The sequence below is a fragment of the Syngnathus scovelli genome, chromosome 6 (genome assembly GCF_024217435.2).
Source record: "Syngnathus scovelli strain Florida chromosome 6, RoL_Ssco_1.2, whole genome shotgun sequence".
Classification (NCBI taxonomy): domain Eukaryota; kingdom Metazoa; phylum Chordata; class Actinopteri; order Syngnathiformes; family Syngnathidae; genus Syngnathus; species Syngnathus scovelli.
The window spans coordinates 1,044,969-1,060,635 of record NC_090852.1 but is presented as its reverse complement, the minus strand read 5'-3'; the positions used below and the strand labels follow the sequence as shown (position 1 = coordinate 1,060,635).

The 15,667-nt window shown below is 50.0% G+C and overlaps 1 protein-coding gene across 1 annotated transcript; it reads right to left on the bottom strand.

Moving 5' to 3' along the window:
• Positions 1-140: 140 nt before the first annotated feature.
• On the bottom strand, positions 141-6,500 carry LOC125970593 (cuticle collagen 1-like). The gene is made up of 3 exons (XM_049723126.2): positions 6,363-6,500; positions 1,458-1,513; positions 141-1,386 (listed from the first exon to the last, which is right to left on the bottom strand). The coding sequence occupies exons 2-3, from the start codon at positions 1,495-1,497 to the stop codon at positions 764-766; spliced, it is 663 nt and encodes a 220-aa protein (XP_049579083.1). The 5' UTR covers positions 1,498-1,513; positions 6,363-6,500; the 3' UTR covers positions 141-763.
• Between the last annotated feature and the right edge of the window lie 9,167 nt (positions 6,501-15,667).

The following is a 15,667-nucleotide window of genomic DNA, read 5'->3' as shown; positions in this document are numbered from 1 at the left end:
GGTTTCTGGTGTGTTGGACTATAACAATATGTTATTATTTTTTTTTACAAGGCAGTAAGTGGTTGCAGTTTGATTTCATACCCAGGAAGCACAATTGTGTCTGTGATCACAAAGGAAAGAGCATCTCATTTCACAAGTCATTCAGAAAGAAAATCATTTTTATTGTTATAATTTAATGCGGGTTGCGAGGAAGGAAATTTTGCATAAAGACATTGACGGCCACATTATATAAGATTTTTATGATCAGGACTGAATGCTTGACAAACAGAAATGGATGGTAGTCTAGCTGGGTTGTGTTCATAAGCAGTAACAGGTTGTGCGAGTGGACAAGGTGGTGGTCAAGGTGGACTGTTTTCATCTGTGTTGCCCAGGCAGGTCTTGTTGGAAGTCTAGGTGATGGTCCAGGTTTGCGAGGTCAAATTTCAGGTTGATTGCTTTCATCCAGAGTAACAGATGATCCGGGTAGTGATCCAGGTTGGCAGGGTGCTATTCCAGGTGAGCTGTTTTTAGCTGGAATAACCCGTAATGGGTGTCCTGAAGGTGGTCTAGGTGGTGGGGTAGGTTGGTAATTTGGTGTCCAGGTGGTTTTCATCCAGGAAAACAGGTGGCTGTACTGGTGTCTGGTATTATTGTTCTGGGTGGCTAATTGTGATAGGAAATAGAATGTGGTCCAAATGGTGGCCCAACCTGAAAATGTGGTGGTCCAGGTGAATAATTTTCCTCTGCAGTACCAGGTGGTCTGTGTGACCCCTGGGCTATAAAATTATTGAACATAATTTTGCCCAGGTGGCCAAATTGGTAGTGGTCCACATGGCAAATTTTGACCTGGGCCATATGGATATGGTCTTGGTGGCCAAGGTAGCCATGGTGCCTGAGAAAAATTCGGAAAAAATACTGGTGGACCAGGTGGTCCTGGGGGTCCAGGTGGTCCTGGTGGACTAGGTGGTCCTGGTGGTCCTGGTGGTCCAGGTTGTCCTTTTGGTCCAGGAGATCCAGTTGGTCCAACTGGACCTGGAATACCTTTTGGTCCTGGTCTGCCATTTGATCCAGGTGGTCCTGGTGGGCCTTTTGGTCCTGGGCCACCATCTGCTCCAGGTGGTCCTGGTGGGCCTTCTGGTCCTGGAACACCATCTGCTCCAGGTGGTCCTGGTGGGCCTTTTGGTCCTGTTGGTCCTGTCGGTCCTGTTGGTCCTGTTGTACCATTTGGTCCTACTGGACCATCTGGTCCACCTGGCCCTGGTGGTCCTGGAGGTCCAGGTGGTCCTGGTGGACCGGGTGGTCCTCCGACTTCTCTTGGTTCTGCACTGCCTGACCCTGATTGCGCAGAACTGTCATCTTGAGTAACATTTACTTGTCTCTTTATCTGTGCACCCAGACAGCTGGCTCCTGCAACAGTTGACATTGATATCTCTGTAACCTTTAAATTACTTTTTGTTACCTGGAGTGAGATGACTTACCAAACAGGAGGGCAACAATGAACACCTTGAGAATGATCATTATGGCTGATGATGTCCTGAAAGACAAGTGAAAAGGAACAGTGAACATATGTCTAGAGCAGCGGTGGCGAACCCGCGGCTCGCGAGCTGCATGAAGCTCCTTTCCTAGTTTCATGCGGCTCCTTTACGTTCATATCAACATTTGTGTGTGTGTGTGTGTGGGGGGGGGGGGTGCGCGTTTGCTTCGCTTGAGTTCAATATATATTTATACAGTCAAACCTCAGTTGAGGGTGATAGTTGATGTGTGCTCATGTGTATGATGTGGCTCTTTGCGGTAACACAGTAAAAAATGTGTCCCTTAGTCTCTGATTGGTTGGCCACCCCTGATCTAGAGAAAGTCTATCAGGGAGGCATCATGTGACAGTGTGAGTTCGTCAGGGCTCAGTTTCCATCGCTTGTCACAGGTTACCTAGACCAGGGCTCCCCAACCCCCGGTCCGTGTACCGGTACGGGTCCGTGGGTCACTTGGTACCGGACCGCCAAGCCGCACAGAAAAAAAAAAATATATTTTGTTTATTGACAATAAATTAATTCAGGTCAAAACGCTCGTCCCGGTCATGTGACATGTTTCCCCAGTCGAGCCCGCAAAGCTAGCAAAAATGAGTAAGAATTTATTTTGAAAATTATTTTTAAAAAAATTGGCGATTCTCTCCCAATTACATCCGTCGGTTCAGGTCAAGACGCTCGTCTCGGTCATGTGACATGTCCGAGCCCGCGAAGCAAGCAAATATGAGCAAGAAACAGAGATGTTTGGAAAGCTTCTTCGGAAAGGGAAAAAAGCCCAATGAGGAGACGGAAGAAGAAGAGGCTACGACTTCTAAGAAAAGGAAAGCTTCATTTAAAAGAAAATTTCTGGAGTCCTATTTAAAATATGGATTTATCGCCAACAGATGCCTCTGACGCGCCAAACCCACTCTGCATAATATGTGGCGACAGGCTAGCTGACGAGGTAATGAAGCCTTCAAAACTGCTTCGGCACATGGAGACCAAGCATCCTGTATTAAAAGACAAACCTTAACCACTTCGGGTCTCATTGTCTCCTATTATGCCTACATGGGACCGGCTTGCTTTATGAGAAACAAGCTCAGTGCTCCCACTAATTCAACGTAATGGTGAGTTTATTGTCATTTTTACTTGTTTTTATGCCAGTCGTATCAATTTATTTCATCGTATTTATATATTTATTATAAATGTATAATTTATTTATATAAATGTATTATTTATTTATATAAAGGCCGGTCCGCGAAAATATTTCTGACACATAACCGGTCCGTGGCGCAAAAGAGGTTGGGGACCACTGACCTAGACTGTCCTTGCCAATAGCTCTTACAACTCTCTGCCAATCTTCATGTCGTTGCTGTTGGAATCCTCATGGCAACCAAAACTACTTTTTTGGAGGTACTTAAAATGTGTGCAATTGCTAATTGCTCATTTATTATACTGTCACTTCAAATGCTATGAACATGACCATCACACTAGCACCAACCATGCTCTTCAAAGTCCACAGTCACACTAAGCCCCTGGCACACGCATTGGGAGATGCTATCGGCGCCCTGATACCGGGCGATAACCTATTTGTTCCCTTTTTGCATTTTTTAGTGCTTGTGAAAGACTTTCTGTCTTATCAAAACATATTTTATCAACTTCAATTAAGTAATTGTTATTATGCTACCCTTGGTGACAAGATCTATGCAGAGGACATACTCTACAAGTAGATGCTCTGCTCTTTCAAAACTAAACCTCCGGTGCAACTGCTGTCAGTTAAGTGGGCCATTACTTGTGCCATTTTTGTTGTTTCATTTAGGTAGTCTCATAGTAGGCCTACACAAAAAGAGGACATAGTGTCACGTCTCGTCCCCAACTGCTCCACTATGTGTCTGTTGTCTTGGTTTTTGTCTGTGTGCTCGCCCCTCCCCTCCTGTGTGCCCATGATCAGTGTGATTGTTCCCACCTGCCTCTCGTTACCTGTCATGTATATAAGTCCTGTCTGCCCCTCACTCCCTGTCGGATCATTGGTTGCTGTCGTTCGGGGTTGTCGTACTGTCTTGATGCCGCCATGTCCTGCTGTCTTCTTGTTTCACGTCCCGGTCAGTCAAGTTATTGTTTGTTAAGTCATGTCAGTTTGCCTTTTGAGTTGCTTCAATAAACCCTGGTCCAAGCTGCACTTGGTCGTCCTGCTCCATGCGCCACCCGACCGTGACAGAATGATCCGACCACCAAAACGACCAGCGCTTGGACCCCCCTTCACCACCAGCTCCCGCTGCGACGCCCGATCCAAATCCGTGTATGTTTCAGCGCCATGGGCTTCGCGTCATCGTTGGGACTCTGCTGCCGGAACGCCGGACCCGTGGCCACCATCGGACTTTGTTCCGGCGACGCTGGACCCGCGGCCGCCATCAGAGTGCTTCTGGCACCAGCGGCTTTGCGGCCGCGATCGGACTCTGGTGCCGCGACGCCGGACCCACGGCCGCCGTTGGAGTGCCTCCCGGTGTCATCAGAGTCACGGCCGCCATCGGGCTCCACCCCAGCGTCGCAGGACCCGCGAACGTCAGCAGACATCCAAGCCAGCTGCGTCGGACCCGCGATCGTCCCTGGCTCCACTCCCACTGCTGCGGCGCGTGATGGCTCTTGCCGCCGCGCACAGCCCCGCCTTCCGAATGCCACCGATCACGGTACGGACTGTCAGAGTTGCCGCCGATCGAGGTACAGACTTCCCAAGTCGCCGCCCGAGTGCTGTTCTGTCTCCCAAGTCGCCGCCCGAGTGCGGTTCTGTCTCCCAAGTCGCCGCCCGAGTGCGGTTCTGTCTCCCAAGTCGCCGCCCGAGTGCGGTTCTGTCTCCCAAGTCGCCGCCCGAGTTCGGTTCTGTCCCCCAAGTCGCCGCCAGAGTGCGGTTCTGTCCCCCAAGTCGCCGCCAGAGTGCGGTTCTGTCCCCCAAGTCGCCACCAGAGTGCGGTTCTGTCCCCCAAGTCGCCGCCAGAGTGCGGTTCTGTCCCCCAAGTCGCCGCCCGAGTGCGGTTCTGTCCCCCAAGTCGCCGCCCGAGTGCGGTTCTGTCCCCCAAGTCGCCGCCCGAGTGCGGTTCTGTCTCCCAAGTCGCCGCCCGAGTGCGGTTCTGTCTCCCAAGTCGCCGCCCGAGTGTGGTTCTGTCGCCCAAGTCGCCGCCGGAGTGCGGTTCTGTCGCCCAAGTCGCCGCCGGAGTGCGGTTCTGTCGCCCAGGTCGCCGCCGGAGTGCGGTTCTGTCCCCTAGGTCGCCGCCCGAGCGCGGTTCTGTTTCCCCAAGTCGCCGCCCGTGTGCGGTTCGGTTCCCCAAGTCGCCGCCCGAGTGCGGTTTGGTTCCCCAAGTCGCCGCCCGAGTGCGGTTCGGTTCCCCAAGTCGCCGCCCGAGTACGGTGCGGTTCGGTTCCCCAAGTCGCCGCCCGAGTGCGGTGCGGTTCGGTTCCCCAAGTCGCCGCCCGAGTGCGGTTCGGTTCCCCAAGTCGCCGCCCGAGTGCGGTTCGGTTCCCCAAGTCGCCGCCCGAGTGCGGTGCGGTTCGGTTCCCCAAGTCGCCGCCCGAGTGCGGTGCGGTTCGGTTCCCCAAGTCACCGCCCGAGTGCGGTGCGGTTCGGTTCCCCAAGTCACCGCCCGAGTGCGGTGCAGTTCGGTTCCCCAAGTCGCCGCCCGAGTGCAGTGCGGTTCGGTTCCCCAAGTCGCCGCCCGAGTGCAGTGCGGTTCGGTTCCCCAAGTCGCCGCCCGAGTGCGGTTTGGTTCCCCTACTTTTTTTTTTTTGGGACGTCGGGAGCCGTCCCTTGTGGGGGGGGGGGTTCTGTCACGTCTCGTCCCCAACTGCTCCACTATGTGTCTGTTGTCTTGGTTTTTGTCTGTGTGCTCGCCCCTCCCCTCCTGTGTGCCCATGATCAGTCTGATTGTTCCCACCTGCCTCTCGTTACCTGTCATGTATATAAGTCCTGTCTGCCCCTCACTCCCTGTCGGATCATTGGTTGCTGTCGTTCGGGGTTGTCGTACTGTCTTGATGCCGTTATGTCCTGCTGTCTTCTTGTTTCACGTCCCGGTCAGTCAAGTTATTGTTTGTTAAGTCATGTCAGTTTGCCTTTTGAGTTGCTTCAATAAACCCTGGTCCAAGCTGCACTTGGTCGTCCTGCTCCATGCGCCACCCGACCGTGACACATAGTGCTGTTTAATGCAGAAAACTCATTCAAAACAGCTTTTAATTAGGTTTTTGTCCATATTGGAGAGTCTGATTGCACGAAGTAGCTTAAAGTAAAATGTAGTCAACCGAGTGTTGTTGTTTTATTCAACTATCCAATTATTTAACCTGGTGATTCTTCCATCTGTGGTCCTTTCTCAAGGTTTCTCATTTTCCCCTGGTAGGGTTTTTTGAGTTTTTTCTTGCCTTTTTGGGAGCTTAAGATCAGGGGATGCTTTGAGAATAATTGTCAATTTTTGTCTATGTGGAGCCCTTTGAGACTGTTTGTGATTTAGGGCTATACAAATAAACTTGACTTGACTTAACTTTGTGTGATGTTTACTATTTTTTAACATTGATGTTGTATTGGGTGTGTCATTGTTTTTCCACGTTTTTTAACGCGCGCGTGTGTGTGTGTGTGTGTGTGTGTGTGTGTGTGTGTGTGTGTGTGTGTGTGTGTGTGTGTGTGTGTGTGTGTGTGTGTGTGTGTGTGTGTGTGTGTGTGTGTGTTCATCATTCTAAATTATTGTGCATACCATCAAGTGACACGCGCACATGCACGCACGCACACACACACACGCATACACACACACACACGCACACAAATCGTATTTCACCATAATATCCGAATTAAGCTTTAAGACCTGCGGTGTGAACATAGCCTTAAAGAGAGAAAGTACTCACCACGCTTAGTCAAGTTGGCTCTTGGTGACCCTTTCGGCTTTTGCGTTGGTATTGGTCCTACTCCCGTGAATCTTCTGTCGCCTGAAAGCCTTCAGCAGAGGTTTTAAATCACTTGTCCGGCCACCTTTAAGGTGTAGCCTTTAAGGTGAGGCATTTAATTGCTTTTTCATTCATTTTAACGAAATTGCATTCATTAATTAGTTTCCATTATGCCAATTGGCATTTTTTCTTCTGCCACTTTAAAGTTAATTAAGTCACTTTGAAGTGAATAGGACACACAAAAGGTCACCGACTCTGTAGCCTTTTGTGGTTGTACTTGGAGTTCTCTTGTTTTCAAACAACCTGTATGCTGGGTACATGTTTCCTTTTTTTTATTCGCTTGGTCAACAGCAATGACTAATCAGGATGAAATTGCACACTTGGTACAGAAAGGACAGTGGGGTGTGTTAAGAATATGTACCCATAAGCAAAAAGAGGGGAAAAAGATACAAACCTATCTGATCCGCTGTGAAAAAAGTAATTGCCCCCTAAACCTTATCGGAAGAGATTTGTTTCAGAATTTTTCTGACAAATACATTTGTGATTTTGACACGTGTTTTTTGGATACACAAATATATTCGTAATTTTCACATTGTTTTTGGATCCACAAATATATTCAGGATTTTCATATACTATGTTTTTTATTGTTGTGTGTGCAGTTATCGTCTTTCGGCTGTTTCCGTTAGGGTTCACCACAACAGATCAATCGTTTCCATCTGACTCTGTCCTCTGTATCTTCCTCTGTCACACCAACCACCTCTTGGCCTCCCTCTTCTTCTCCTGCCTGTTGACTCCATCTTCAGCATCATTCGGCGGCGCGTGCACACGCAGCGGCCACTCTCTGTCCCGTTCGGTGTTTTGTGAGTGTTTACTGAGTGTTTGTCTGGCAGTTTTGTGTGTATTCGTCTCGTGTGATACGTCGTGCTACTAGTGCGGCGGGCATGTTCTGCTCAACATCGGCGGAAGTGGGTTTTATGGCGTTCTGGACTTTGGTGTGGAGAGATTTGCTGCTGGTGTTAGCGCTCGGACTGCTTCGTCATGGAGCGACGCCGGACTGGCCTGCTCTTCCTCCCCCGGTTGGACTGCGTCCTGAGCTCGGACTGCTCCGTCCTGGAGCATTGTTGGGATGCGTCGGCAGCGGGTCTGCGAGGCAGCGGAAGAGGGGCCAGCGCGGAGACGTCGGGCCAGGCTTGCGGCCAACCCAGCTCGCCCATCCGTGCCTTCCATTCTCCTGGCGTACGTTCGTTCGCGGGACGACAAGATGGGTTGCGTTCGCCTGATAGGATCCACGAACCGGACAGTGCGTGCCTGCTGTGTGCTCGTGTTCACAGTGGCCTGGTTGACTGTCATCTTACCGGACTCTGCTGTGCATCGGGAGCGGCTAGCGTGCTATCACGCTTATTGTTCATTGATGTTGACTTCTTATGTTATTTTTCCTGTGTTGTTTACTTGTATGTGCGTTGTGAACTCTGTCTTGTCACCCTGGGATAGTGAGAAACGTAATTTCGATCTCTTTGTGTGTCTTGACATGCGGAGGAATTGACAATAAAGGAGACTTTGACTTTGACTTTGACTTTTCTGCCTATAGTATACCTTAGGTCCCGGGTAGTTTGTGTATTCATCATGTGTAAATATTCAATTCTGTGTGTGAATTGTCAAATATGCTAGCTACCAAGAAGTGTGTAGCTACAGACCCGCCTACCACACGCAATAGAATACCGGGCGCGAAAGCTACGTTGTAATCCTCAATCCGTAAACGGTGGCCTGATGGATGGAGAGCTGAGCCTGGCTGTGGTACAGAGGTTTCACAATGCAGACAGAAGTCCAAACACTTTCCACACCATAGGAGTAATCCATCCGTCCGTCGATCCATCCGTCCGTCCGTCCGTCCGTCCGTCCGTCCGTCCGTCTGTCCGTCCGTCCAATCCATCCATCCGTCCATCCATCCATCCATCCATCCATCCATCCATCCATCCATCCATCCATCCATCCATCCATCCATCCATCCATCCATCCATCCATCCATTTTCTGTCCCCACGGGGGTCGCGGGCATGCTGGAGCCTATCCCTGCCGTCATCGGGCAGTAGGCGGGGTTGAACCGGGGTCCAGCCAATCGCATGGCACACAAAGACAAACATCCATCCGCACACTCACTCACACCTATGGGCTATTTGGAGTGCCCAATCAACCTACCAAGCATGTTTTGGGATGTGGGGGAAAACCGGAGTCCCCGGGGGAAATCCACGCAGGCATGGGGAAAACATGCAAACCGGGCCAGAAGTGGAATCGATCCCACAACCTCTGAACTGTGAGGCTGACGTGCCACCCGGTGCCCCACCGTGCCACCCATTAATGATAAAGAACTAGGAAAATGTAACAGGGCATTCCAGAGCTCTGAAGCCCAAATAGTGATTGCTCCCGAACTTGCTCTTTTTGGCTCTTGGAGTCAATAAAAGATCAGCATTTTGTGAACCAAGGTTTCGGGATGGAACATATGGATGGAACATAATCAATAACAAAACAGTAAATTAATCTAATCAACATATACGTACATGGTGGCTGACTGTGGCAACCTGTTCAAGTATTCAAAGTCAAAAAGTCAAAGTCAAAGTCAGCTTTATTGTCAATTTCTCCACATGCCAAAGACACACAAAGAAACCGAAGTTTCGTTCCCCCCTATCCCACGGTGACAAGACATGGCTCACAACAGACAAACAAGTAAACAAGTATAACAAAAGTGTGCTGAATAAATAATGAATAAATAACACAACAATAAATAAATAAATAAGAGGAGCCGAAAAAAAAGGAGCAAGTGCGCGTACAGCAGACATTCCCGAAAATAGCGCAACAGTGCCGCACGCTACGCAGAAGGGGGTAGCGAGTTCAGGGCCCTAACAGCCTGGAGAAAGAAGCTGTTGGCGAGTCTGGTGGTGCGGGAGCGCAGGCTCCTGTACCTCTTCCCAGAGGGCAGAAGGTCAAACAAAGAGTGAGCCGGGTGACTCACATCTCTGGCAATCGAGGTTGCCTTGCGGGCGAGATGGGAGGTGTAAATGTCTTTCAGGGAGGGGAGCGAAGCACCAATAATCTTACCAGCCGTATTCACTATGCGCTGCAGGGCCTTCAAGTTCTGTTCAGTGCAGTTACCACCCCAGACAGCGATGCAACTGGTGAGGACGCTCTCAATGGTGCCACGGTAGAATGTAGACAGGACTGCCTGAGGAGCACATGCACGGCTGAGCTTCCGCAGGAAGTACAGGCGGCGATGAGCTTTCTTTGCCAGTGACGAGGTGTTTGCGGACCAGGAGAGGTCCTCACTGATGTGCACCCCCAGGAACTTGGTGCAGCTCACCCTCTCCACCACAGCACTGTCAATGATCAGCGGCAGGTGTGTTGTGTGACCCTTCCGGAAGTCAACAATGATTTCCTTGGTCTTATTGACGTTCAGCAGGAGGTTGTTGTCCCTGCACCACGTGGTCAGAAGGTCAACTTCCGACCTGTACCGAGTTTCGTCGCCATTCGTGATGAGACCCACCAGAGTCGTGTCGTCAGCAAACTTCACTATGCGGTTGTCGCTGTAGGTCGCAGTGCAGTCATGCGTCAGCAGGGTGAAGAGCAATGGACTGAGCACGCAGCCCTGGGGGGCCCCCGTGCTCAGCGTGATGCTGGCGGAGATTTTGTCGCCAACACGCACCACCTGAGGCCTCTGACAGAGGAAGTCCAGTATCCAGTTGCAGAGGGAGGTACTGAGGCCCAGCTCGTCGAGTTTGCGGATGAGTTGCTGCGGCACAATGGTGTTGAAGGCAGAGCTGAAGTCTACAAACAGCAACCTCACATATGAGTCCTTTCTCTCCAGGTGGGTGAGGGCCGAGTGGAGGGCAGAGCAGATGGCATCCTCAGAGGACCGCTTGGCACGGTACGCAAACTGGAAAGGGTCAATGGTGGGGGGGAGAACGGACTTGATGTGCTCCATGACCAGCCGCTCAAAGCACTTCATGATGATGGGCGTCAGTGCCACAGGGCGGTAGTCATTGAAGCAGGACGGTGCAGGTTTCTTCGGCACAGGAACGATGGTGGCAGCCTTGAAACACGAGGGGACGATGGCCTGCTGCAGGGAAACGTTAAAGATGTCCGTGAAGACACCCGACAGCTCCCCAGAGCAGTCCTTCAGCGCTCGACCCGGGATGTTGTCAGGGCCCGCCGCCTTACGGGTGTCAATAGCGGCAAGCGCCCTCCTCACACCGTCGGCAGAGAGGCGCAGGGGCTGCTCGTGTGGGGGGGGAGTGGACTTCAGCGGGGAAGTGCTGTTCTGGGCGTCGAAGCGAGCAAAGAAGCGGTTCAGATCGTTCAGCAGACGGACGTCTCCCTCACAGCTCCTCGGCGCGGGCTTGTAGTCCGTGATGGTCTGAATGCCCCGCCAAAGGCTACGTGCGTCCTTGCTGTCCTTAAAGTGGGTAGAGACCTTGCACGAGAACGCCTTCTTCGCTTCTTTGATGCCTCGGGACAGGTCGGCCCTCGCTGTCCTCAAGCCAGCCTCATCCCCCGCTCTGAAAGCCTTGTCCCTGGCCCTCAACAGTCTGAGGACAGCCCCCGTCAGCCACGGCTTCCAGTTCGCGCGAGTGACGACGGATTTCGAGCAAGTCACATCATCGATGCACTTCGTGATGTAAGAGGTAACAGAGTCAGTATACTCCTCTATGTCCGTCCAATCGTTGTAGGTGGCTGCCTGCTTAAACAAGTCCCAGTCAGTGGTGTCGAAGCAGTCACGAAGTGCATCGGAGGCACCCTCAGGCCACACTCGAACCTGCCTCCGAACCGGCCTGGATGCCTTTACCAATTGTCTGTATGCGGGCAAAAGCAAAACGGTGAGATGGTCAGAAAGCCCCAGATGGGGGAGGGGGGTGGCTTTGAAAGCTCCCTTTTGCGCCGAGTAGACTAGGTCCAGGAAGCTGTCTCCACGTGTCGGAAAGGGAACATGCTGGTGAAGCCTCGGGAAAACAGACTTCAGGTTGGCATGATTGAAGTCTCCAGCGAAGATGGTGAAACCGTCAGGGTGCGCTGTTTGCTGTTCACTGACAGCCTGGTACAGTTCACCAAGCGCCGCGATCCTGTCTCCTTCGATGTTGGAAGGCGGGATGTATACCGCGACTAGCAGAATCGCGTTAAATTCCCTCGGCAGATAAAAAGGACGGCACTTAATGATCACAAACTCCACAAGCGGCGAGCAGTGCTTACATACCACCACAGAGTCCCGGCACCATTCTTCTCGGATGTAGACGCATATTTCACCTCCACGCGACTTTCCCCCTCGTACAATGGCACGGTCCGCCCGATAGCACGCTAGCTGCTCCAGATGCACTGCAGAGTCCGGAATGTTGTCACTCAACCAGGTCTCGGTGAACACGAGCACACAGCAGTTCCGCACCGTCCGGTTCGTAGACCTCAGCAGGCGAACGTAATCCATTTTGTTGTCCAGCGATCGAACATTCGCCAGAAGAATGGAGGGCACCGCCGGTCGCGCTGGGTTGGCCGCCAGCCTGGCCCGGACGCCTCCGCGCTTGCCCCTCTTCTGCCTCCTCGCACATCGTTTACGACGGCTCCCAACCGGGGGAGGAATAGCGGGCGAGGTCGGCGACGTTTCAGGACGTAGCAGTCCGAGCGCCTTTAATGTCGACGCTTCAAAGTCCAGAACGCCGCAAAACCCACTTCTGCCGATGTCAAGCAGAACCTGCCTGCTGTACTTGTAGCACGGACGAGACGAACACACAAGACTGTCGGACGAACACTCATTAGACGAACAAATCACCGTACTCTAAAACAGAGGAAATGCTCAGGAAATGCCATAAAAGACAGTACCTACTCAGAAAATTCCAATCTTTTGGGGTCAACAAGGACATTCTCACCACATTCTATTCTGCCTTGATTGAAAATGCCATAACCTTTTCATTCATTTGCTGGTCTCACGTCATCAGTTTGCAAAACAGAAATTACATGCTCAAATACAGTTAAAAAAGGGATACCAAGGTATTTGGGGGTGGCTTTCCGCACTTTGAAAGTGTTGTGTTTGCAAATGATGGCACTTCTGATGTCTTCAGACAGCTCCTTTGTTTTCCTGATTTTCAGGAAAGGGTGCCGATACCAGTGACACAGCACACGAGTTTTCTATCTTTTCCACCCATTGTTTGTTTCAAATGTTTTTTTATCATTTGCTCTTTCATAAAAGACACAAGTTCTCCATTGAAAATAAAAAGTTTCACTTGATTCATTTTTTTTTTTCAGAAAATATTCCGCATTACCTACTTTAACTCCATTGGTGCCAAAAATGGTTAGCAGGAACTGGACTAATAATGCTGCTTACTCACCGTAGGGAGAAGTTAATCCACCGATGGACAGCTTATGTTACCAACCTCTAGCCAGGCCGACTTCAATACATTCATTTCTCCGCAACATTTTTCCATTATTTTCTGTCCCAACGGTGGAAATTATGGTATGCAGTTGAACCAATGAGTCTGGCAAATGTGTTAAATGCACATGAGAGTGTTTTGCGGGCTGAATTGGGTTCTAAATTTTGACCGGGGGGCCGAACCAGGAGCAGATGGATGTAGTGTTTGTGTGAAGTAATATAAACGACACGTAAAGGTCATTGCATAAAAGGTTTTGGCCTTTAGTAGGTAGTAAAGCATGGATAATAAAAAAGCTTTTTGAAAACAAATGAAATTATTAACAGCATTAAAAAAATATATATTTCACCAAAAAACTACTATCATTAAACAAAACACTGTTATTATGAATAACAGTTTCCATCACTTCAGCGCCTGCAGGTCAGATTTATGAAAGATGTTTATCTAATGAGGTGAAATCACATCAAACGGCAAACATTCTGACCAAATACATCATCTTGAAGAATCAGTGAAAGAATAAATTGAAATAAAGTAATAAAGAAATCAAAACGGCAACAAGATGACAGATACCTGAAAATCAGAGCAGAGCTTTAACTCACAAATACCAGTGATGGGACGGTGACGAAACTGCGTACAGACAGGAAGTGGAGCGGCTGGTCCACTGGTGCAGCCAAAACCACCTGGAGCTGAACTCGCTCAAGACCGTGGAGATGACAGTGAACTTCAGGCGAGACCCTTCACCACTTTCACCCCTCACTATGCGCAGTAATACTATTCTCTCCACAGACATCTTCAAGTTCCTGGGATCCACAATCTCTCGGGACCTGAAATGGACCAGCCCCATAGACTCTGTCCGGAAGAAGGCCCAGCAGAGGCTGTACTTTCTGAGACAGCTCAGGAAGTTCAACCTGCCACGGGAGCTGCTGAAGACCTTCTATATTGCCATCATCCAGTCTATCCTCTGCACCTCCATCACTGTCTGGTTTGGATCGGCCTCCAAACAGGACAAGCACAGACTGCAATGGACTATCAGGACTGCAGAAAAGATAATTGGAATCAACCTCCCATCTATCCAAGACTTGTACCTGTCCAGGACCAGGAAACGTGCACCCAGGTTGCAGTCTCCGGACGGCGTTACAGAGCTGTGTACGCCAAAACCAGGAGACACAGAGACAGGTTCTTCCCCCAGGTTGTCGCTCTGATGAACTCACACCACTCTTAGAGTCTCAGAGTCATTGCTGTGCAATAACATCCTGCTCTCGACGCTTTATTTTGAATTGTCTGTATTATGTGTACCATGTGTCCACTCTGCATCCATTGCAGCCTGGTCATCCTCGAAGAGGGATCATCCCATCTGTGGTCTCTTCTCAAGGTTTCTCATTTCCCCTAGTAGGAGTTTTGAGTTTTTCCTTGCCCTCCTGGGAGTTTAAGATCAGGGGATGTTTGAGAATATTTGTCAATTGTCGCACATGTCCTGATTGTTGTTAGTCACCTAAATGTTGAACAGAGGCTAAGATGTACCGAAGTCAAATTCCTTGTTTGGCATGCTCAAACATGGGCAATAAAAATTCTTGAATCTTGAATCTAGTTACCTTATTTGCTAGTGCATCATAGTCTGGAGTAAAATTTGTTGTGATAATTTTTAGGATAGAACCGAGGTGTCGGTGCGATAACCTAGATCTGTGACGGGCTTTTTTGACGTTCATGTGGCTGAACGTCTGCTCACCCACGTAGGTCGAGCCAAATTGTCCACTCTTTTTTAACACTCCGCACTCAGTGTCCACCTTTCTTTTCTTCGGGCCACTCATTTCAACACTAGAAGGTTTGTGAGTGGCTTTCGCGTAAAACTGTATCTGAAAGCTCAGCGCGCAAATTACGAGATTGCTGACGTCACGGCCCACCCTCGAAATTCGGCACTTATAGAAATAGGGCGTGGAGTGCGCCGGTTCCGTACTACTGAGTACGTACACGCACTTGTGAGTGTGCACAGAGCTTTCTGACATGGCTTCCGGGAGTAACTGCGCGGGCGGGCGCTTCCCCATCTACTGGGGAAACATAGTCATTGCAGGGAAAATGTCCAAAAAGAAAGTTTAATAATACAATTTATTCAGGTTTGGCGGGCCTTACTAAACGGCCCCGTGGGCCGGATGTGGCCCGCGGGCTGTAGTTTGCCGAAGAATGGTCTACACCAGTGGTTCCCAAAATTTCGTCCTCACCACCCCCCTACCGCCCCCTTTGTCCTCACCGCCCCCCCAGATCTTTCCACCGCCCCCAGGGGGGCGGTACCGCCCACTTTGGGAACCACTGGTCTACACCCTATGCGCCCTGTATATCTCTGAATGTTACTTTAATATTTGCTTGCATCAGGTTGTCAGAACCATCAACAAGGAAATGAAAGCAAAGTCCATTGCGACAAATTCACTGCAAAATATAAACCTAAACTCTGTAGGGCAAACTCTGGGTAATATACTCTCAATGGTCGTTGCAAACAGTGATGTTGGTTGTTGGAGAGGCTCTCATAACTCCATATTTGGAACCTAGTTTGAAATGTGTCCTTAGAATAGTGTCTTCTGAAGAAAAAAAAAAAACTGAGGTTGCCAGTCACAGTGGCAATATGGCTGTCCTCTGGGGCTTCACCCTCGAGGGGCCTAATCTGTGACTCACACAAGTTTGTCAGTGACTGCTCAAGTAGGGCGTCTCAAAATTACTGCGCTGTGAAAGAGTATTTGCCCCTTACCTTATGTGTTATGTGCATATTTATCACTCACAAAGGTTTCATTTCATCCAATCAATGTTAATATCTCACTGAGACAACCCAAGAATACATCAAATGCAGTTTCTAAATCAATTTTATTGACCAAGAAACA